Genomic DNA, 26,320 nt, shown 5'->3' on the forward strand with positions numbered 1-26,320 from the left:
ACTCGTAATATATATGTCATATATTTGATAAAAATAATTGTTAAAAGTAGTGATAGTAACAATTATATTTATCAATTATAGAACATATATATTACGAGTTTATATTATATTTATTTTAAATGAATGTTAGTTTATTTTATATTTTAGGTGTGTTCTATTTATGTTAAAGAGGGGAATAATAAGGGGAAAAAAAGAAAGTCACATTGGGTTGAAAGAGACAATATGAGGGGAAAAAAAAGGATAAAGAAGGAAGTTAGAGAAAAAATTAGGAATAAAAAAAAAATAATAATAAAGTATAGAAAGAAGAAAACAAATAATGAAATAGAATAAAAAGTTATGAAAAGAACCAAAGTGATTAAACAAAACAAAATAATAAAAATAAAAAAACATATACTATTATTATATATTGTTTCCTTGTTCCTTTATGATTTTAATATTAATATGATTATGACTTTAAGATTAAAAAAAAAAAGTCTGATTAGATTTGAATAAGTATGCTGTGTAGCTAGCGAACCCAATGAAGTTGAGCAACACACCCATGTTATTTTTGAATAAAGTTTTTCTTTCCTAAATATTTTATTTCAGTTGAAGTGCACTAATTATCCAAGTATTGATTTTTCAATTTTTATTTACCAATGTTTGGATAGTGAAAAGAAAAAAAATTAAATTGTATCCTAGAATAGATCAGCCTCTCTTATCCGTACTAGTGGTGGCCCAGAACACTGTGGGAAAACCTTCAATCCGGGTTACATAATAGATAAAACCTCTAATCATAATTTAATTCATATAATAGGTAAAGATTATAATGCAGTACACAAGTACAAGGTGATATTTATATCAATATATAATTAAGTTTAATTAATTTATCCTATTGAATAAAATGTAAAATAAAAATCTCTTAAAGTGTTCAAATGATTTTCAAGTTTTTAATGGTATTCGCTAGAACAGTTATTTTATATTGTTTTATCTAATTAGTGTTTTTTCAGCTCTCAATTTGTTTATTTTCTTTTTAGTACCGGTTCTGCTGTATTTTAAAAATGCTTCTGATTTTGTTTTCAATTATTTAAAAATCAAATTAGTCAGTGGTTTATTTCTCAAGATTATTTCCACATTTATTTAGTTTGTGATGTATATTTCGGATCGGATACTCAATTTATTATGTTAAAATGAATAGGCATTCTGAATAATTTTAAATTTATTTCGAAAAATAGAATAATAAATAATTGAACTAAAATTATGTCCGAATTATATACTCGTATTTTTGTTATTCTTTCCAATTATCACGAGATTAAAGAATTTTGTTCCACTTCGAAGGATAGTTTTCAAGTAAGGATCTAAAAATATACATATAAAAATTTATGATAACCTTGAATCATCAAACTAAATATTTCTTCTTTTTTTAAATATTAAAAACCATAATAAGCAAATATAATTGGAAAATAGCTGTAACATTATTATATTGAATATAATAATAAATCCTTCGTATATAAACTATTAGGTAAATTTTTATATGTATTTATTTAATACTACTTTTTTATTCCTTATTTATCTATATTCTATAGGGCTATTTTTATGTATCATTGTACTGAATATACATATAATATATTAATATACTTATTTTTTTTATACATGTATTAGCATTTCATGTTCACAATATCACGTTTTCTTTTGCAGTTATCGAATCAATAATGAAAGGAGAAAAAGTTGGTATTACTCCTAGAAGATCAAGGTCAAGCCTTGTACTGAGTCACCGGCCCATTGTGAGTAAACTTGTCAATTATTTATCTTTATTATTTTTCTTGGTAAATGTCATATATTATGTATTCTTTAATATATTTTTATTTGATTACAGTTTTTAGTATATAAAAAATAAATGATAGTAGCTATCCAAAAAATGGATCCCTAGGATCCTTACTTTACTTACTAGGATACTTACTAACTGTAGATCATTATTTAAGGACGTTTTCAAAATCATAAAAAGTTTCTTAAAAAAGAAACAATTGAATTTTTTTAACTAAACAATAGCGATTATTGTTGACAATTTTAAGTAAATCTTTATTGATATTTATAAATATTTTTTTAACATTAAATCACTAAAAAATTGCTAATGATTTGGTAGCTTAAGTAGAAATACAAAAAATATTATTTTGTTTTTTAGTCTTGTTTTAAACTAATTCTTAAAGTATATCGAACTTGTGATTAGTTTATATTTTTTAACGGCGTTATCTCTCCTTACTATATTATTAATTTTTATTTTTAAACATTCAGCGTATCAGGACCGATTTTTAACGATTATTATTATTGTATCATAAGGTCTGTATTATTTATATTAGATTTTTGGATTATTCACCGAGATAGCGAAATAAAGTAGTTTTTCATGGTTCATGTCTTGTCAATGAGTTGTTTTCAATGTGTGAAAGAATATATGCAGTATGAAATCTTTTTGAAAAATGAATAAAACTAAATTATAATAGAATTCATTGTTCTATTCTTTCTTTTTTTTTTTTTTTTACTGACAGCTTTACAAGTTACTGAAGAGCTATTTAATAAATCCAGAAATCAGAACGAAGTATATAAAAGCATTATAAAAATTCAGAAATAATATATATATATATTTCACAATGTTTAACTATAGGTTTACAACAATAATAAATTTGAATGTACTCTCCTTCAATAAATAAAAAATTAAAAAATACTTGTGACAGACAATTATGTTGGTAAAAATAAACTAAGAGAAAAACAATTCAATGTCTTTAAAAAAAAAAAAATTGAAACTGAGCATTCCTTCTTACATGCTTACGGTAAGGAAGTGATTCTTCGTCTGCAAAATGGAGAATTTACACTACGGAAAAAAAAAAACTTTAAAGGAACAATTAAAAATCTAAAATAGTTGAAGAAATATCAAAGTACTTGTATACTTGTACTAGTACAGTGTACTAGATGTGAAGAAATTTAATTTTTCACTGTACATATATAGCCTACAAATAAGAGTTCGCACTATTCAATGAATTTATCAAGTTCCATTATACTTATGACGTTTTCAAAACTTTAAATCTGCTTTTTTACTGGTTCGAGGTATCTAAGCCTTCAATTTATTTAATTTAGCATTTATTAATACATTAATATTTAATATGAACTCAGTGAAGTATTTATTTTTAATTAATTATTAAAACCTTTCATGTGATCTATAAAATTACACAGTGGAAAAATGATATTGATGCGTGCACTTTCTCAATATTGAATGAGATCTCTCATTGCTAATGAACGAGAATCGATCCCGAGGGACAGTGGTCCACAAAGCAACCCTTCCCGTCGGGACTCCATAATTCATTCCAATCGATGCCGCATTCCAGTCTGTATTTTCTGGAAATTAAAACTCTTCCGTCGACTGTTTTTCTCGAGAGCTGTTTGATTTTGAGGATTTGGATTCAATATCGGTGCATTGTTTGCTCTCCTATTCAAAGGAGAATCTCCCCACCCCTCTCGTGCTTTGCTCTTTAATGGTTCAAATCCGGATCAGGATGGAGCGGAGCGAGCGAACAGTTCAAAGGGAGCTTTCAGAGAGGATCCAGAATAAAGGATCAACTCGTCCCTAAATTAGTTACAAGATCCGACCAGTTCTAGGGGGGTGGTTTACTTAAAGCGGCACATTTGAATAACCAGTTCCTCAAGATCAAAGCTTCGTCTTTAGTATTTAATTGTTCTTACTAATATTTAATGTTGCTGTATTCTCTTACTGGTAAGAAAGTTTTAAATTTACTTACAAAACCCCTTAATTTCTCTATTAAAATTATCAGTTTCTAGGTCGTTTCAGGGGGTTTAAAATAGTCCCATCTCTTTGGTAAAATTTATTCGTTTACAACTGCCATTATAAAGGAACTGGTAACAGAAAATGTAATAATGTCGTGCTGAACAATTTCTTTGCTAAAATTATGGGCACTCTAGTACTCTGTCAGACCCAATATATTCCAAAATCTATATGGCAAAATGGCGTAGCATGTACATTGGCAGTGTGGAAGCAAACCTAGGAAGCAATTATGTAGTTACAACTCATTTCACCAAATTCAATACTTTTTAATTTTTTAATTATATAAGAAAACAATTGATAAAATATAAATTATGAAGAAGATGATCAGGGGTGCGATCACAATAGAACAGAAATTGTTAAAAACTATCTAATTACTCACGTTTCGCCCCACTTTGTAGAGCCTCATCAGTGCTATTTCGATTGACCTCAACTGAAACAGCCCTAAAGAAGTTTTACAATGTGGAATGAAACGTCGGAAAATAAATAGTTGTATTTTTGTTCTTTTGTGACCGCACTTCTGACCATCTTCTTTATAATTTGGATTAAGACGGTCAATTATTTATATTATATTTATGATAAAATAGAAGATATCCCCTTTCCTTCTCTCCATCCTCAAAACAATGCGCAAACCCGTGGGACTTTTTCGCACTTTAAGTGCAAAATTCTGAATCTTCCTTTAGTCTTGGTCACTTGTTTATTAACTGATCTTGTTTTTTGTGCTTTGTACAGTAGCAGTCATAAAAAAATATTATTTTGTGAAGTGTTTTTTTTTTTTTGTTTTTTTGTTTTTTTTTTAGTGTGAATCACTTAACAGTAAAATTGATTCAGAGAAGTCTGTTTTGATTCACTTCCTGATATCTAATGAGAAGTTGTCTTGGTAATGATTACAGATACGGACCTGCGCAGTTAATTGTGCTTATAAACAATTTAAAACGGCTTACTGTAATTCTTTTTTGTATGTTAGAGTTAAGTCCCCCATTTCGACCTACACAAGTATTTGTCCCCTCCATTTTAGAAATAATTTAGAAAAAAAAATATAATATTTTAATCATAAATTTGTTCTACTTCAATTTTATTTGGAATAAATTGTTCACCTACCCCCTTAGTTTTCGAGATGTAAAACGTTTATTACTCATTCCAATTCCTCTAGACCTAAATCCGAGGCACAAATGAGACTTTAAGGACTTAAAATGTTCTGGTACTAAACAATACAGGTGGGTTCGTTTCTTTATGTTTTGATTTTTTTTTCCTGATTTGACTAAACTAACAATGCAGTATTAATGTCACTGTGTCTCAATTCTACTCCACGAAAAATATGAGGTACATCTTATCAAAGTTTTACTAGGATTACTGTTTTAAATCGTATTCTCACACTTTTAGTACTGATCACACGTTTCTCAAAAAACATCGTGTAGGTATTTTAAATGAAGTTTTTAATTTAAAAAAATTATAAATGTTTTAAAACTAACTTCTTTATCGCATCGTTCACGCATAGCCCGCTCTTTAATTCATGAAAAAAAATCTCATGAAAATAAAAGAGGGATCAAACAAGAAAAAAAACGAATTGGGGGGGGAGATGGGAGTCCTACAAGTGAGGATAGGACAAACACACACACAGACACAAGAGTGCCGACAGAAGGGCAACAATTAAATAGCCGGCAATCAATCAGGCTGGATCGATCTGGGCGGTCGGGGGTGGGCGAACATTGCCGAGCATCCCCGAGCAGCCACCCCCGGGTTCAGCACTTGCTCTGTGCTCTGTGTGTTGTAAGGGTCTTGTCGTCTGCTGCTGCGTAGGGGTGAGTCAGGGGTTAATACCGTCTGTCTTGTAGTATATATTATTTTATGTATTTCTTTATCATTTATCCCTCATTTTAGCTCTTAACCTCGGGTTTAACTCTATGGCAATATCTACCTAAAGTGCTTAAATAAAGTAATAAATAAAAAAAAAAATTATATACTATTTATTGAAGATTATTCGTCTCTAATTATCTCACTAATTTGCTTGTCAGAAAAAAATATATATCACTCTCATATAAATCTATATAGTAAAATGCATAATGTGTATATCATGTTCAACCCCTATTTAACAAGATGGTGGTGTGTACGATCAAACTTATATACCATATTTACAGAAAGGCAGTAATAATCCCAACTTAAAATAGGATTTTCACTATAAATTAAAAATATTTACTCAGTCGTAAAAATTAAAAAAAAAAAAAAAAAAAAGTAAATTGAACTATTGTCTGTTTTTACTGCCACATATAACTATATAAATCCCTTTTTATATTAATACATAAATTAATTAATACAACTTTTTTTAATTATAATTACGGGTTATGAAGGATAAGGTACGAAATTTTTGAGTCCTGAAAAACCTCATAGTCAAGGCGATAAAATACCGAATTTGGTTCGATAATCGTTTATGAATTATATTAAAATAAAATTAGCAATTAATGTTAATCGTTATTGGATAAGTACGTTGAATAAACTGAATCGGAGATAGCGTCAGTCGTAGAGCTGAAAAATGTATTGATCTGCTCTGAAAACAAGAAGCTTGTAGCTGTAATCTGAATCAACTCTCGTCTCCCAACTTTTTAAACTCTTTATAATTCCCTCCTTGTTTTTTTTTCTTGTTTTTATTTTTTTTCCCAAGGATATCTGATTACTTTAGTGATTATTTTTATTTGAGTATTTTTTTTTTTAATAATCATAAACTGGATATACAATTGCATATTTATTTTCATTTTGATCAATTTTTTTTCTATCGAAACGTTGTTAGAGGGAAAATACAAGTATTAATCCAAAAGGGTCGTAGTTATTTCCTGGGCTTGTGGAAAATATCATAATCAAAAAAGGCCCTTTTTAAAAATATTTTTGAGTAACTATTAAAAAGAAGAAATATTTTATGTGTTTTATCGTTTTATTTTTTCCCAAAAATTCCTAATTACTTCTGTTTTATTTTTATTTCTACTGAATCTGCTGTTGTTTTTTTAACCATTCGAAGACCTCACCAAATTACTGCAATTATACATAATTAATACTAATATGCGTAATTGCGTGGGAAAGGAAGAACTTTTGAAAAAGAGGAAATCGTAACTTATAATAGAAGAAAAAATAATGCTATTTATTTATAATTTATTGAAAAATAGACTTGCTAATTTTTTTTCTCCATTTACCTACATATATATTTTAAAAATCCATATTGATTTTTTTTTTATAACTAAAACATTTAATGCAATTAAAAATTATTCATGTTTTTTTTATTCACCTCGATTAATATTAATACCCTTATATATATAATATATTATTATATTTGATTATAAATTAAACTCCACATACCTGTTACTGATATTTCATTAATTTCCTGAAATTCCTCGTACTTTTTCTACACGCCTAGAACGATCAAAAAGTTTTTAAGTACTATTGTAAATAAATAAACATGGACATGTAATTGGTTGCCGAAAGTTACCGAAGGGAAAGAGTTTGATCTTGGTGGATGCATAATGGATGTCAATAGCGATACGAAATAATTTAACGGGCTTCGATCGCTTTCTGATGAACAGCCCCAATCAAATGGGTCGTCCACTGGGTGAAATCAAGTTATGGGCATATTATTTTCTCCCCCCCAACCCCTTGAGCGGGGAGAAAATGCGTTTATCACTGTGCCATAGGTCAACATTCCTATCATTTCATTACTAATGATACATAATTAATTGCAGTAATAAAATTAAAAAACTTTTAATTATTTTTTTTTTGTAATTTGGTTTGTAATATATAGCTTATTATTTGTTCAGTAAATTAATATGTATTACTTAATTATGTGTATGATTGTACATGGGTATGTAATCGTAATTAGGAATTTCCTTTCATATTAAACAATGAAAATATAAGAGTTTAATAGTGGAAACAAAAATAATGTCATTGATAAAGCGAATTATAATAATATAAAAATGTAATTACTAGTTCTAAAGTATTTCACCTTAAAATAACTTTAAATAATGGATATACTATGCTAGTAATATTTAAATATCATAAAAGTAATTTACATTAAATCAAATACTTACTACTTTTTTTTTTTTGGTTAGTGATTTATTAAGATTTTTTTTATTTTCTGTCGTAACAAGAATCTTGATTCTTACTGCTCATAAATATACTTTAGAATTAACAAAATAAAAATCCAATCATAATAAAAGTTAAAAAAAAAGTGTAAATTAAAAGCATAAAATGTAGTCTAATAAAAACGGAGATATTTAATGAGGCAATGAGGGTCAGAGACTTTCAATCATAATAAAATTTAATGTTGTTTTTATATATTTTTTTCATAAATATAATGTATTGTGCTTAATCTTAATATATTATATACATAGTTTATGTTATACGGTAAAAATATAGCTTCCAAGTTTTTTTTATCTGATTCTGTGCTATTGTGTTACATTATTCTTGAAATTAATAGATTAAAACAAATCTACTCCTTTGAAATGTGAGATAATATTATTTCTTATTTATTCGACTGCGAAATTGCCTTCGATTAGCAAAACTCTCTTCTCTATCTCATTTTCTTAAATTTTTTAAAGTATGAATTCTAAAAATACTACTATGAAAATAATTTGTATTTCCTAACGCCACCTATCTCAGCTGTCACAGAACTAAACTGTCGTTGCTTTTATAGTCGCAGTGCGGATTCCGTGACTCCGTGGTATTGTCATCGGTGTTTTGAGCTGTTCCTCTCGGATTGATATGCTCTGGATGCATTGCCATTGTTCGCTGCCCACTTAATCAATGTCGCCTATCAACTTGCTAAATGGAACCAACGAGAGAATGGTTGCGCCCTGCCGTGCCCTCTGTTAAAAGATTCAACTTTAAAGTTGCATTCAGCTTTCTCTACGGCTGAAATTGGTTTTTATCATGATATACGGCCTAGAAACAAAGAATGGTCTCTGCCTAGAGTGAAATTGAAAATACCTTGAGAAATTTTAGTCTGAAATTTATACTTCAACTTACTCTGAGTGTAAATGGAAGAAAAATACTTTACATTAGGGGCATTCATGATGCTGTGTTAAATTTAAAAAAAATTACCTTGAAGTATTATAAATATAGGATTGTGAGCAGCCTATTTAAAGTCATGTTAAATGCATAAGAGCTCCTAGCGGTTTTTTTGAGCAAATTGTTTTATAACCTTTCCTTCCAAAACTTCATTTTATTGTTTACTTCTACGTTTTCATCAAGGTAATTTATTACAACATGCCTAAATTGAATGAAAAGTAGAAATTGTGTGAAAATTTGGTCGCTGAGTTCTTTGTTGATCTAAATTTTGAGAAAGAGAATTAAGATGAGCTAACAGACAACTGTGATTGAATTATTATTATTGTTATCCATTAGTTATAAACATATCAGCAAGTAACGTAACACAACAAAGTAAATGGCGACGAGCTCAGTTGGTCTGTTGCGTGACGTCATTCTCCATTTAGCTGACCTAGTAACAAACTCTCAACCATATTATATGGTTATACCGTTTTAACATGGTAAAAGAAGAAAATATTTCTTCATTTAACATGACTTTTTCCATTTAGCATGTTAAACTAAAGATCATTTGTGTTGATATTTGTGCATGTTTTCAAGAAAAGTTTATGGATAATTAAAGAGAAGCACTCAGATTTCAATAATTGGTGCAATTTAGGGCTACCATTGCAGAAAAGCACACTAAAACATAGAATAAAATAAAACTTGTAGCTTATGGAAAAGACCTATTACTATTTATTTTTTTTCAATTTAATACACATTTTTCTAGTGAATGAAATTAGTGTAGAATAATAAAAAAAAATTTATTGAAACTGTAATTTTTATTTAATATAAATCTCGAACAAAATTGATCCAAATTATGTTTACAATTGATATAAAAATATAATAGTCTTAAAAAAGGTATTAGTAATTAACATCAAAAAGACAATAAATAATAAATGAAAACAACGGAAGACCTAGCCTGACAAATAAGGACAAATGTATTGAAGCAAAGTACCCCCAGTCACATTTATAGAAGTGACTTAATAGCCAGAGATTAATAATTTAGACAAATTTCTAATCAAACTTACGTTTATACTTTGATAAGAAGCAAACTGGCAACAAAGTTTGAGGTATGTTTAACAGAAATTAACTGGAGAAGAAAATACATATATCTGTTGTAATTTACTAAAAATAATACTAATTAATGAATGTATAGTACTAGTATACCTGGTGTAGTCATGTTATATCCTCCAAACTTCGTTTTACTGTAATCATTTACTAAGGCGTATATTTTCAGGCTTATTTTTTAAATCTTAGATTTTTCAAAATAAAGTTATTAATTTAAAATTAGAATGACATACTCATTTTCTCATGACGTGGCAAATCTCTATAGTGAAAAGTTTATTTACTTGAGTAGGTGTTACTGTTAGTGTTTGTCAAGCACAAATATTAAGTTGGCGCTTTCCAAAGATCTATTATATATTCACAGTTCCGTTGGAGTAAACATTAAAGTTACTCGAAGCTGCAAAAATTCGCGTAGGAAGCTCCGGTTCTCCTCAACCACAAGTCATTTTTACAGCTATGGCTGGTAGCAGCTTCCTGTTATTCCTGTCAAAGGAGAAATTAAGTTTCTTTTATTGAGTGGATAGTATACAATTGGGAGTTCCTATAGTATGGAAATTATGACAAAAAAAAAAAGAATATTTATATATATAAAAAAGGTACAAATATATTTTGAGTTTGGTGTGTTGACATGAATATTTCATCTTCCTTTAAGTAGAAAGGACTACCTATTATATATATAAATAATCTGTTATCTCATCTAGATTGAAGGTTTTGTTGGTTGGTTTTATGACTGGTGGGACCACAATAAACGTGGAATATTATCACACGACCTCTCCGCCTCATATGTAGTTAACAATTCCCTTAATTACAAAACAAATTTCAAAACTTTGTCAAGAACAAAGCAATCAATGTTTCATATTTTTTAAACAGTGTATATTATTATTACTACGGTCCTGCAAGAACTTGGGCCTCTCCCACAACAGCCGACCAATCTACACGGTCTCTTGCTTTCTTCTTCCATCTGCCAACCTTCAAGAGCTTCATATCCTCATCCACATCGTCCAGCCATCTGATCCGGGGACGTCCTCTTTTCTGTTTTCCATCTGGTTTGCCACAAACCATCTTTTTGAGTATCTTTCATCGGGCATCCTTTCAACGTGTCCTAACCATCATAATCTTGCTCTTTTAACGCCACGATGCTGGGTTCCCCGTACAGATTTATCAGTTCCTCATTCCTTCTTCTTCTCCAAACTCCATTCTCCGAGACCCCTCTCCATATCCTTCTCAATACCTTTCTCTCCAAGGAGTTGAGCATCTGTTCAGCTTTTCTGGTCAAGGGCCATGTTTCTCCCCCATATATCACTACAGGCCTTACGATGGTTTGTAAATGACCACTCTCATCCTTTTAGTGAGAGCTCTAAAATTTAGTATTTTGTGTAGTGAGAAATAACATTTATTTCGCTCTCTAAGTTGTTATCATCTGTAACCAGGCTTCCCAGATACTTAAATTAGTTTACAGAACTGAAACTGTGGTCTCTGAACGTCACTTTGCTATTCTCTGCCTTATCCTCTCTTGAGCTTTTCATGTACGTCTTGTCTTCATTCACCTTAAGACCCAATTCATTTGCTGCTTCTTCAAATTCTGTATATACTTCATGAATAGGGTTCTGTTAGATTAAGTAACTTTTCCCGTTTTCAAAACCACATATTTATTCCCTTTTTTTACTTTTTCTGTTTTATAACAGACCCATAAATACTTTTAAAATTAATTAAAAAAACAAAACTTTTTTTTATTCATTTTTTATCAAGTCAAACTTGTACTGCCCTATATTTTCTTCTTTATATTAATAAAATATATAATTGTCTAATATATATTATTATATTAAATTTTAATTGTCTATTATTATTAGGTATTGCCTACAAATAACTTTAAGCCTAGATATAAGTCTAAAATTTCAAATAATACTATGATTTATAGTACTTTTTGTTTTTAAATTAATGTCGTAACTAGTAAATGATCCATGATGATAATCATGTAACTAGTTCAGAATTGACCTGATGGTCTTGGCATTTCGAATGACGTGTTCAGGTGAAGTTATTAGCTCTTACGTGTTGTTGGCCCCTGCGTGCAACCCTTCCCTGACCTAAAGCACAATCATTTTAGTGAGCAGATTGTATCAGGTATAGCCTAAAAATATTACAGTCTCAGACTTCCGCTTCCGAATAGATTTTAATATATGTATATAATAGATTAAGGTATTATATACATATATTTAAATTTCACAGCAATGATGTCTCATTGTGTGAAAAAGATTTGACAATATTTATTATTTATTTATTAATAGTGGTAAACTATATTTTCCTATTCAATTTTTAGTGTATCCTATATTAATGCAATTTTTAAAAAAAAATATATTAGTATTTTACAAAATTTCTAAATTCCTCAGTTCAAGAATCTATAGCAACAACAAATAGATTGTTCAATTTTTGGCCGTTTTTTACACTTGACACCATTTGACAAAAAAAAATGTTTCTCAAAGACTATTGGATCTACGGGAGACCAGTTTGGCCCATATATAATCTAGTGTATAAATGTATTGAGTAAACTGGTATTAAATTGTTGAAAATTTAATCTAATGTATAAATGTATTGAGTAAACTGGTATTAAATTGTTGAAAGTTTAATTTAGTGTATAGATGTATTTAGTGAACGTTTTACCGGAGGATTGATTAGTTTCCCGTCCACCACGGCGCAGTGATATGTTTTTACAAAGCAATAATGTTATCACATTTCTTTTATACCATCCAAACGAATCTCATTACTTTTTTGTAACTCGAAATCCAATAAATCGTGTCATTCCTTTTTTTTGTTGCTACCGAAAAAGATTTTTTTTTCTAGGTGTTTTTAGGCCCATAATATGCCTCGACTCCTGCTTTATAAAAACATAGTGGTGTATGAAATTCTGACTCATCAGGCCACAGTAATTACAAATACTAATATATACTTTCTTATAACAAAATTTAATGTCAAATATTTATTGAAGTTTTTCTTAAAAACAAATGAAATTAATGTTAAAAGGTTTTTATTAAAACTAGTTGATTATTATGAATGTCGTATATTAAATCGTAAAAAAATAACTTTGTAATAATGATAGGAATAATTTCATTTCATGACCAGCTACATTAAACATTACGTTTTTATTTCTTCTTTTTTTCTTCTATTTTATTCTTATTTCTTAATGAAATAGAAATTATTGTCAAAATTAGTAGAATTTTTTTATATAGTCGACAAGTAATCATATTAATAATCTTGCTTTGCATGAAAACATTATTTAATTTATTCTTTTTAAGGAAAATTTCATTTTTTATACCCGCATTAAATATTATATTATACATATTTTTTGTAAATAAGAAGTGTATTTTAGTAATTAGTAATTATTCTGGCTGACAACACTGATACTTGGGGATATAAAACTTTTTTTTTTTTTTAAAATGTATAAACTGGTCTCAGCTTTTATTTTAAATTGTAATCTAACTTACTTGATATAAACTTAAAGCTTGTTAAACAAGAATTTTTTTCTAAATGAGTAAAATCTGTTGTCTGCTTAATAAATAGGGCTGATAAGGTAATATAAAAAATAAATTAAAATAATTCAGAATTTTATGAAGAAACATTCTTTGCGTTATTTAGCCACTTTCAAATGGTTGTAACGAAGACAAATTCAACTTGGTTTTGAAGAAAATTTTGTCTTTTTGAAGTTGCAGTTCAGAACTACCTAACTAAAAGAGTTATTGCTTTATATCAACAAAAAAACGTGACTTGCTTAAGAATATTCAAATTATAAATTTTCTCCCATCATGCCTAGAATCTTTGTTTAAATGTTTTTTCTTTGTTGTTGAAGTCAACTTTAACCTGCTTAAATATTACTGAAGACTTGTGGGATGCCGTCTGTATAATTTATTAAGTCACCAGGTCTGACATAATCTATTTTTTCTGTTCATATCTATTATCTCTTAACTACTTAGGCCCAGAAATAAATTTCTGGTCAATAAAATCAAACATATATCAGGCCTAAGACAGTTTCTTAAGATCTGCAACGAAAACTAATTTAATTTACTTCAAATTTGTTCTCCATTAACAACAATACATATGGCTGTATTAATAATAATTTTATTGAACAAATATTCCACAAAATGAGAAACAATCAATACAATAATTTTTGACTTATGGGGTAAAGTGGTCAATTTTTGAAGAGTTATATCTTATAAAACACTGATCGTACAGAGGTATTGATTTCAAACTGTAGCAAATTGTATTGACTTTTAAATTGAATTAGAGAGTTCTTCATTCAGATGTTTAGTTTTAGAGTGTTTAGTAACAGTTGAAAAAATTCACTAATTATGCTTGAAATTCTAGGTATATTTCTAGAACATTGTTATTATTTTCATATATAACTTTATATCGGCTTACATGTGAAACACATTAAGCACAGATTCTCTTGTTTTGAGTTATTTGCTTTGTCCAGTCTAAAATGTTAAAGTAATTAAACTCCAAAGAATTTATTAATATCATAAAAATAAAGAAGCAAAATTACTATTTCCATAACATAAAAAAGAGAATTATCATCAAACATCCCAAAACTTCAAATTTCATTTGTAAACCAATATATATTATTTATTTATTTTTCAGGAATTTTCAGGACTTGAACATTCAAATTACGATTCAGGCTTTTTATCCATTATCTTGTTCTTTGTTCCTTTATAATAAAAAAAAAAAATTACAATTAACAGGTTTTGGTATACTTAATCATCGAATTCCAAATAAATAACTTAAAAATTAATTACAAGTAATTTACATATAATTTGCTGTATGTTTGTACAAATATTTATTGACATTTGACCATAAAATAATTTAAAGTAAGAAAAAATAATCACTATTCAATTTTGACCTGCTATCAAAGACTAATTTATATTGATATAAAATAGTTAAACTAAAATTAAAATAGTTCATTATATTTAAATTACTTGTAATTAATTTTGATTTCATTACTTGTAATGTATTATTTAAATAACAAAACTGCAAATTATGCATTATTTTTGTTTTAGAACAAAGAACGAAATAATAGTCAAAAAGCCCGAAACTTATTACAAATATTAAGTTTTATGAATAATTATTAGAATCTTTAAGGAGCGAATTCTTCCTGAAGAAGTAAACAAAAATATATATTAATATTAGGTGAAAATGTATAATTTATAACTAGATTATATCTATATTTTTACAGTTAAAGCAACTTTTTCTGAAAAAATGTAAATATAATTACTTCTATAAATAAATATAAATATTTTTACTTCTAAAAGGAAGGGGACAAAATAAATAAATTTGACATATATAAATGGCCCAAATATTTTGTTGTTCGTTGCTGTTTATTTAGTTTCAATACTTGTTAACCGTTCATAAAAATTTATTAACATGTAGAATTATAAAAATGTGAATATTCAAATAGTTTAGTTTAAGGGCTCAACATTTTAATGGACACTTTATTCCTTCCTTTTAGAAAATATCAATGTCCTTATATATTTTATCTTTGAATAATATATTTTATTATTCATCTACATTTATTTAGAGAAATGTAATAATATTACCAGGGCTTTGTGCTGCCCTCTCGTAGCTGGCGAGATGAAAGACATAATAATGGCGTTGTGAGTTTCTTAGGGCATGTGTTCCTTCTCGACTGCTTTGTTTCTTAATGAGCTCTTTTGTACTTCCTTCTCCTGACCTGTTTTGTCTACCATGTTCCTTTTGGCTTAATACTGTTTGTAAGGAGAGGAGATAAATAGAAATATTTGAATAGCTCATTTCGAAAATATTCAAAAATATTGGAAAGAGTGTGAGGTACGCGGAAGATTATATATCTATAAAACAGGTTTTTTTTTTTTTCATATCTTAACTGTTCTATAGCTAGTCAGTCGGTTTATTTCTGTTTTGCGTTTTATCTATTTTATACAATTATAAACTGTGCACTATACACAAGAAAAAAGGTAGAAAAAAGAAATTAACAGATGTACCTGTTAGATAACAGTATCCAGAAGAAAAAAAACTTACAAAACACTTACCTTTCTCCATTTCACTCATACCCAGTTCTAATGCAAACCTTGTGTAAGTTAGTTCTAGTAGTTATTACATTTATGTAACACTCAGCTATTAAACAATTTTAGGTTTCTATTTATTAATCTTAATTTGCATTTTAGTGTTTAATAATTAGTTAACAAAATTTTTTTCCAAAAAATACGGTGTTTTTTTTCACTGTAGGACATAGTCTTGTCATTAAGCATTAAAGTCGCGAACTGACTGATCCTCAAGAATCTTAAAAATATACTCGTCATTAAAAGTCAAGACAAAAGTTATCAATATATAAATAATGTGAGAATTTTTTTTTTTATTCTGATATATTTATTTTTTATGATTTGAAAACTGTTTCTTTGCTTTTTTGTTGAAATAATACAATTTGCACATTCCTCCTTTAAACAAGCGGTTGAATATGTATTCTAAAAAAAAAAACAACAGTGCAAAGTAAATGCTGGGATGCGCTGTTTATTTACTGTTTTAGTATTATTTTTTATTTATTTTTTTTGTAATATTATTAGAAAGTGGCGTTTCCTTGGGTTTTAAAACCACTGCCCTAGAAATAAAATTTTTAAAAATTCGATTGATTTTTTGAAAACCTTTAATAATTCCAAAACTAAGAATTTTTCCTTTTATTTTCATAAACGGTATAGATAAGGACGGATAAAACCACGAATCGTCATTCTGAATCAAACTATTTTTAAAAATAGAATTATGGCTCATACGCAACCTTTTTTTAGCTTGAGATTTTATGCCTTATGTGATGACACAGTTTCAAAATTATTTCCACACATTTATCATAAAAAACATAAAACGCTTGTAGCATAGCTCAGTGAAACTTCTATATAATACACACCTATTGGGACAGATATTGTGTCCGTTATACAGAGGAGTTCGTTAAGAAGGGGTGTGTATAAATCGAACACAATAATAAATTAATACAATTTTGTACACATGGCTTAAGCTGTAAGCCCAAAAAAATTCAACTCCATTAATATTTTTTTTTATGTAGCTCTCAATATATAGGAAAATTCTTGGAGTAATTAATTCACCTGATTATGCACGTGAATTAAAAAAACAAAGTGTCGCTTTCACCTTTTTATTTATTTTAATACGAAATATAATTTCCAAATAAAGCATATTTTCGCAGCGGTTTGACATAAGAATTAATTTGTAATTATATAAAATTTACGTACCTGAAATACATTCTACGAAATGAACCTACGTATTTTCTATAAAAATGAAATTTTCGTTGAAGCTCTAACATAATTGGGGAGAAAAACAGTATTATGTACTAATAATTATTTTCTAAAATAAAGGACTCACAAATTAGTTTGTGGAATCATGAGTTTCTGGCTAAGTATTGGATTACTTTTGTCCGTTTTTGAGAGTGAAAAGTGCTGACAAATTGATGTCTCCGTCCAGGATGGAGGGGTCCCATATGCATTAATTCGCATTAAGAATATTTTCCGTTGTATAGAGGTTTCTATGTATTTACCACTCAGTCTCTTCTCCTTATCTACTCCTGTTGAAGTTTATAAATTTAAATATTCAGATCTAAACTTCCAACACATTACAAAAGACTGATCTACATGACTGTAATAAGGCCAATATGGAGTTGAGCTTTGGGGCTCCACTAAACCTTCGAATTCCTCTCGTATTCAATCCTTACAATCCAAAATACTTCGTAAAATCCTAAATGCTCCTTACTTTGTCACAAATAAAATCATACATAAAGACCTTAATGTTCCCTATGTAACCGATCTAGCCCGACCAGATATCACTCCTTCCATTATAAACTCCCTAACCACTCAAACCCTCTAGTTTCTAATCTTGCATCCTCTTCCATTCCTGACAATCCTCGAGGCGACTGAAAAGAAGGTGGCCACGAGACCAGCTATGTCTAATGTCATTAGAGTGCTATCAATGGGTAGTTTCTCTACACGCCTGTAACACTCCAATTTAACTTAGATCAGATTTACTAAATGTATTATAATGTACAGTTGTAAATAGCAATAAATAAATATTAAAATAAAATAAAAAAATATTCAGGCTATTGTATAATGTCCAATTTTTTCCTAACTTTTTAATAATTTATACCATTCTCCACTTAAAATACGTTGTTTTATTATGATGTTATTTTAAAATAAAACTTGATTGACTTATTAAAATTAAAATAAACCCTACTACCCTCTTTATACAGGCAAGCGATACATTCTAAACGCTATTATGTAAACCTTTCGGGTTTGTAATCAAAACAGAAGGAAAATCGAGTGACTCGGATAAGAGTGGTGAAGTTGGGGCAGAAGGAAAAGTTTCATGAAAAGTTAAGACATGTAAAGTTGAGGGGGGGAGGAATTCAAAAGAGAGCAAATTACTGCTAAAGTCTGGGCGCCCCTCTCCGCAAATGGAAAAGGGGAAATTTTTCCCTTATGGCAACATCCGCCGAAATTGCAAGGCCTTCAGTTCATCCCCCGCCGGGGGCAATTAATTGTACCGAATCTTCCAATTAAGCTCTTCAAAATCAATTGATTTTATTGGCTAATATATTTTAATGCTTTAATATGCATTTTATTGGTATAATATATTGTTTAAATAGATTTACAAATATAAGTACTTTCTTGATATGCTCCACTATCATTCTATTTTCTTATAATTTCTCGCTTTGAATAATTTTATGTTGATAAAAAGTACATTGTTTTGGCCGTAACAAATTTCCTAAACCTTGCTCTGTTGGACGATGCCGAGGATAGAAAAATACACACCTATTATTGCAATTATTTCAAGTATCAGATTTGTTTAGTCAAATTACATTTGCAAAAACAAATGATGTGAATTAACTTTTACATATCTTTACAATCCTGCTTGAGGTATATTTGTAAATTAAAAATGTTGCAGATTTTTTCAGTATACTTGATTAATTGGATCGGTTTATTATTGCGTGTGAGTGAAAATGTTGCTTCTCGTAAATTCCCAGAATCACTCCTGTAAAATTCAGGAATTCTAATTAGCAAAATTTATTTACATTTCTTCTGGTTTGTCCCAATGTTGGGGATTATTGTAAATTGGATTTAGTATTAATTACATCGGATTCTGTCAACTACTCCGTACTTGCATGAGCATACAAATAACTCCGGTTACCACTCTTTTTTCAAGAATGGTTCGTACCGTACATCTTATTCCCAGGCGACAAATGAATAATCTTATAATAAAATTAGCTATGTAATAATTATAAATCTCCAGAATAGGGGTAATTAAAAGAATATGCAATTAAGAGAGTATGTTTGTAATACATGTTAGTGGAGAATAAATATTACTAATTTATTAAGTTTCTAATTTACATATTTTATTACTCTGTGCCAAAAAAAAAAAAGAATTTGATAAAATAGCATTTGAGGCATAGCAACTTCGTGCTTCTATATTATTTTATATGTATATTTAATTTAAAATTAATTTTATTTTTCCTGTTATTCGACGAATGTGACATGCATTAGTTTCTAATAAATCCTGTATTTTGAATATTGAATTATACAATTGTTATGGTTTTTTGTTGTCTTCAATGCGAATATAAAAAGGTATATGGAACCTGTTTTATTATAAGAATTATATTCTTGGTTTTATAAGGACAAAGTTCTTTAGAATTATATAATATATTTTGAAAATGGGCTTACAGTCTCAGTGTAAAATATAAAAAAAGAAATAAATGATAACAATAAATTAGAAAAAATTAGATATATTCAATATTATAAAAAAAACTTTATTTCAAAATTTTTTACTACCACACTTCTTACTTCTCCTTACTATATATCCTATATGCTGTGGGAAGAGTAAAAGAGTAGAGTAGATGAAAGTAACAATATATGTTTAAAAATGCCTATGTTATGAGCTGTTATCATTACATAAGTAATTCTACACTATTTACAATCAAACAAACCTTTAAATAATTATGAATTTTGAAACCGCCAATATTATGATCTTTTGTCTGAAAATATTATCTTGTAAGTGGATTTTTTATCATATTCCTATATAATCTATTTCAAATCAATTAGTATTTCGTTTACGAATGTCTATGTTTTATAATTTTTTAAGTATCTTAAAAAACAATTTCTTGGAACTCGAAAATGCTCGCAAACGACCGTGTAAATGTTGATTGACTCAATGCAGACACGATATTTGTACAACCGCAACTACCCACAACCTTGTCCAACAGAGATTGATCGGTGCAATGATAAAGCTGTTGAGGAATATCCCAATGAACCTTGACAAATCGCGCAGTTGGTCATTCATCAATAAAGTTGATATGGACCAAACTTGATATTTTGGTTCTCCACACCTGTGTTCTCTTCTGATCTACAGAATTGTGGACTTTAAAAAACTTCCTGCTTCAAAGATGGTACGCAAATTATTGATACGTTCTGGTTTTGTCTTGTATTCTAAGAAAATAATTAAATTTTAGAAAGCATGGCTTCATGTAGGACTCTCAAAAAGTAATCTCACATAGCACTTTAAAGTCCTGTCAGAAGTGGTTGTGCGTTTGACAAAGTACAAGTAATGAGTTTCTCTCTTATTCTATAAGTGTTAGGAGGTCCTGAATCCAAATTTAAGTTTGAATACATTTCCTTTCACATACCGAGAAATTTTGTTTTCCTACTTCAAATTACTACTATCACTCGAATTTCGACCACTTAAGGGGGTTTTTCGCTAACATTTCCCTAAGCGGTTATTCCAGTAAGCCTCCAATGTTTAAATATTTAAGGACAGTTCCTTAGAAGTTGGTCATATTAAACAATTCTTGATACATTAAATTAATGTTCATCCATTACACTAGTATTTAATGTTCCTGATGGATTGGGTTGGAAGATATGAAATGCCTGTTCCAAGGATATTAGGCAAATTAAAGTAAAACAAAGTTGAGTGGTGTTATTTTTATTCTGAATAATTTCCTTTATTTTCAATTTATTTCTCAGGATACCAAAACAAGTTCTTTACCCCTTGTTCGAATAATATGTTTGGTTTTGAATGAAAAAATCCGAGAAATGAAAATTAAACTCATTTTCTTTTCGAAATATTTTTTTTTTTAATATACTTCAAGTGCGATCGAGACTCGTCAAGTGAATTTAGCGACTGTGGCAGAACTTGAATTTTCGTATCACTTCATGTTTTAGGTTAATGTTTAAAAACAATTACTTTGTAAGAGAGTTTTATATATATCTAAAAAAAAAAAATAAATGATTCCATTGTTTTAGAAGCCGTTAATGGACTCAGGTTTAAATGCGAGTTAGGTTCCCACACTTGTCCGCAAAAATTTACATTTTCGGGTGAAATAAGTCGTGGGAATGGCGAAATTGGGTTAAGCTTTAGTTTCAGATTGGGTCAGTCATATAAATAAGGTTAGAAGAGCACTAAAAAAATGAAAAATAAGATATTTTATTAATTCCTTATCGTGTAAATAATAAAAAATAATATATAAATTTCTTAAAAACAATATATGTTGAATCTTTAAATAAATAATTAAATTTAATTTAAAACATAATAAAAGAATTTTCTCTACAAAAGAAAAAAAAATTGCTTGCTTGATTATTAATTATTATATTGTTAGGTATTAAATGATATTATGTATTTTTATTTATTTATACAATGTTTCTATACAAAAAGAGCTTGAGTATAACATACGAGTATTATTATATCATATATATCTTCCTTTTTTCAGATGTATCAATGTGTCTAAATAATAATAATATACATTAAGTACAATGTAAATAATTAAAAAGAACATTTAATTCAAAAATTATCAACATCAATAAAAGAAGAATTTTCAATATTCAATTAGTAAAAAATATATCAAATTAAGTAATCATTTCCGAAAAACTAATATGTTACATTATAGTAGGAGTATTTATTGATCAAGTCACCCAATTAAATACTGCTTAATTTTTTTAAATATCACATTATTAGTCCTTTCAGCATGTTATTTAATTGTTTATGCTTTAGATTTATCTCCTTCAAAGGGGAAGCGTGTGTCTTGTTTTAAATATACTATTTAAAAAATGCTAAGTGTTAATTTTTTTGTATAGAATCATACCAGAGGTGATACTTGGAATATATTAGAAATTTTAAGAGATGATGGCAGGTGGTAAACACTTAACGGTTATATCATTTTATTAGATATCGTCCTCTAGATTCTTTTTAAAATTATTGATATAGCTTTAAAACAAAACTCATAAAAATATTGAATGGTACCTCACTGCATACGCCGGTTCATTTTTACTTCGTAGTAATAATGGTTATATTATTCGTAGCAATCGCTAGTACTAGCATTAAAAAATAGCTAATTGATAAATAAAAAAAAATTATAAGTACAAAAAATTATTAAAATGAGCTAGAGTTGGAAGATGGCGGGTAAACGTGGAGATGGTACGGACACTAGCTGCGGAATGCGGGAGGTATTGATTGTGAGTGGCTGGGGGAGTTTGGCCCTTAATAACAGCACACGGCCGACAGTTCAACTCCCAACTCCCGAGGTAATTAAGTTTCGGTTCTTCTCCCTCTAGCTGTGCAAAGTTGTGCCAAGTTTAGATGAGCTTTCGAATATTGTTACACGGCTGATAAACTTGTCGGAAATCTGCCACTCGCCGGGCTTTACTTATAATACGTTCCTCTTTAAGCGTTCGTAGGTCGCCGAAATGTCCTCTGGTAATAGTTACTGAGTTTTCAGGTTTCTGAGTTTTTCTTATTAGGGACCCTATCTCCTTTATTTCTATTATAAAAAAACTTACAAATCTCTTATTTTATTTTTAGAAGATAAAAAAACCGAAAGCAATTTTTTTTTTTTTATTTATCTTTGAAATTAACCAGTCTAATAATTAAATATACAAGTAAATATGATGTTAGATTTATTAAAATTGCATGATACTGTCCTGTTGAGAATTATAATTAATAATTACTGTACTAAAAGCCACCGCACCTTTAACTTTTAGTAACTGGGAATGGAATTGTGCAAGACTTTTTTTTTAAAATGAATTCATCTATTGATTGATATACTTGTTCTCCATGTGATTGACCGTTTTTTTTTATAAACAAGAGACATCCGTTGTGATTCTCAGTACCTTGTTTTAGAATAATTGTAATTTGTTTCTTCTCGTAAATTAATAATTCTCTGAGATATCCGAATAAAAGATGGTTTCTGGACCATATGTCTTTACTCAGATTAGATGTTTATAGATTACACAGTCAACATTTACCCTCCAGTTCCCACTACTTTCAGGAATTAGAATAAGCTCTCTTTTTTTTAAAATATTCTATCCATCCAGTATTCTTATATTGATTTTAAATTTTGTTTCCTATTGGGCGTTATAAATTTTTTTTTTTTAATTTCCCTTTATTGCGCTTTTATAGCCAGAATACCTCCAACCAGTCAATTTTTAACTGTTTTTTTTTTTTTTTAGTATTTGTACAGCACTAGTCTATTCTGAAAATCCCCAGTAACCGCCTCGTTACGGGCCGGTGAATCAAACCGCGAGTTGTTTCCTTAATGTTTCTTTGTTCTGTTTCATCGCCTTTCTTTTTTCAAGGATGGCCGAGATAATAACAATGGCTCCCTTATCTAAATGTGTTTTATGTATCATCTTTACCGCCACGACCTTTCCAGTGTTAGTCATGTTATGAGATTATTGTTCACAATTCATGGTCGTGAATATTATTATCGTATAAATTGTGATGATAATTATTTATAATTACAAATTCGTTATATGAAGTGAATGATATCTAGTATAGAATCGGGGAGTATCTTTTAAGAGTTCAGTATTTTGTACTTGAGAAAGTCTGAAATTCCATGTCTTTTTTTATTTTTATTTTATAGAAGATAATTTATACAATCTGCCTCAAAGTAGAGGCATTAATTAGTGATTAAATATTCATTCATACAATATGTACAGAAATAGAAGAATAAAAGGAAAAAAAACTTGCAAAAAACAGAAAAAGAAAGAGAAAAAAAAATTAAATGATAACAATAGTACTCAGTGAATTAAATTTAAAAAAAAATTATAATAATAATTGTAAAGAAATGTATAAATAAAAGAAAATACTATCATGGTTTGTATACATAAAAATGAGAATCTGTATATAAAATATAATAAAATAAAGCTGATCAATTAATACAAGATATTTATAAAAATTCTATGTGTAGCTTATGGTTTTGTTAAGAAACTATGCAGAATCAATTGAATTGAATATTGCAAAAAAAAAGAAAAAATCATCACAAATTAGGTATAGAAATAAATATAAATATGTATGATTTTTACTTGAACCAGTAAAAATAAGATTTATATATACGATATGATTATAACTAATGAGGTATAGTAATATTACAAGTACCTCATAACACAATGATAAAATTATTCATTTCTTTATAATTTATTTTTTCCTAATTTTTCTTACTAGTTTATTATTTCATGCGAAATGTAATATATTGTTGCTCTTAAGAATAATTTAAGTAGACATACAAACCCATAGAAACACCATTAAAACATCTCTCAATTTGTCCCAGAGATTGCCTAAACGCTGATGGGAGGATAATATTACAAGGCTGCTCTAATCTGTAATTTTTTTAGGTACATCTTTTGTCCATTGTTTATGGAATATCAGAATCTGAAATTTTAAGAAAATTATATAATTATTAGAAAGGAAACGCACTGGGGACGGGTTGGTGGCGAAGTGAACTAACCGGTACTTAAGGTACCTGACCCTAAGATCATTTGCAACAGGATCAACAAACCTCCGGGAAGGTGATGAGGCCGATTACAATTGCTAATGGAGTCTCCCCTCCACTTTTTATTAAACTTCTTTTGTTTCACTTTCAGCCGCCTTTCTTATTGTCTTGCTAATCCTCGGTCATCTGCGATTGTAATTAGCCCAGGGCCGTTCGTTGATACAGGACGACTGTGTTAAGTAAGACATCGTAGGCGAGAGATGTCTGCTACGAATTTCGACTCAGAAACCGCTTTGGACTGAAATTGGTTGATTCGATAGACGTTAGTGGCCATCTTTATCTAGGATAAGGCAGAAGTGAAAACATATTTTAAACCCTTGCTGGTTTAGATTAATTTAAATTGAAGAACAAAGATGTATTATTAAATCTTGTAGTATAATTACTCATTTTATTATAGAACGTATCGCATATAAAATATGCTGTGTTAATAAAGTCATTCAGTGGTGAATTTACGATAAGGCCAACCAAATTTAACTTCAAAATGTCAACTTCATAACCCAAAATGTTATATATATTATCCATATGGGAGATATATAATTCACTCACCGACTTATGACTTAATCCTAAAATTTAGAACATTGTTGCAATTGCAATTACATTAATTTTAAAATAAAGAGAGGTCTCTTAATGTTTATAATGTAAAATTAGACAAAACAAAAATGCAAAACCCAAACATTTAATAAGTAAATAAGCGTATGGTATGAAGTGATTTTTTTTTTCAAAAATTAAAATAGATTAAATTCCCTACAAAAGAGAAACAGAAACATTTTTTTCTATACATAGTAGTTTTTGAGATTGAAGTTCATACTTTTTAATAACTAACATTTTTTTTAATATATTAAAAGCAAGATGGAGGCCATATTAGCCATATCTGCCCACTCAATACTTCAGAAACTATATATATTTATATTTAGGTCACGTGACTAATTTTGTTAGAAGTTTAATGTACTGTATTTTTTCGCGGAATTCATTTTTCAACAAACTAACTTAGTATTTAAAGAAATATAAGAAAAACATTAAAGAATAGACTTACACCGAATGCTTACTAGACTTGCTATCCTATCGGAGTTTTAACGCACGTAATGTTATAAAACAAGTCCCTATTTTATTTTTTGAATGTCAGGGTTAATTGTTTAATTTGACTGGATTGCTCTTTTATTTGTAATTGTTCAAATTATGTTCCGTATTGAGCATAGTATTCAAATTAATGATTCATCACCTCGCAGCGGTGCATGTTTTTTAAGTACAACAGTCATCCTCTTTTTCACAAATTAAATTGTAATTGCAATTACTAATTTGTCATCAGTCCGTTTTTTAGTTATTGTTTCGACCCAATTAGTTTGCTCGCAACAGGTTCTCAGAATTCAGATACACATTTTATTAAAGTTCTATTTAACAGAGTGTTTAACATTGTCAATAAAATACAATTTATAATAACTATAAACTTTTTTGCAGGACTCTTTAAAGTTTATGGGATTGACTATTTTAAAATTAAGTATTAATTATGTCAACAGCAATATAATAAGAAAAAAAATCATAGGGAAATGTGTATA

General features: G+C 28.6%; 1 protein-coding gene across 1 annotated transcript in view; it reads left to right on the forward strand.

Moving 5' to 3' along the window:
- The window catches only part of Kdm3 (Lysine demethylase 3), a 497,450-nt gene that overhangs the window by 141,395 nt on the left and 329,735 nt on the right, over window positions 1-26,320 (forward strand). The window contains exon 6 of the mRNA XM_014418050.3: window positions 1,675-1,760. Coding sequence (XP_014273536.1) covers window positions 1,675-1,760 — 86 coding nt within the window. The remainder of the gene's footprint in view (window positions 1-1,674; window positions 1,761-26,320) is intronic.

This window comes from Halyomorpha halys, unplaced genomic scaffold (genome assembly GCF_000696795.3).
Source record: "Halyomorpha halys isolate HHAL.00 unplaced genomic scaffold, Hhal_1.1 Scaffold12.1, whole genome shotgun sequence".
Lineage (NCBI taxonomy): Eukaryota > Metazoa > Arthropoda > Insecta > Hemiptera > Pentatomidae > Halyomorpha > Halyomorpha halys.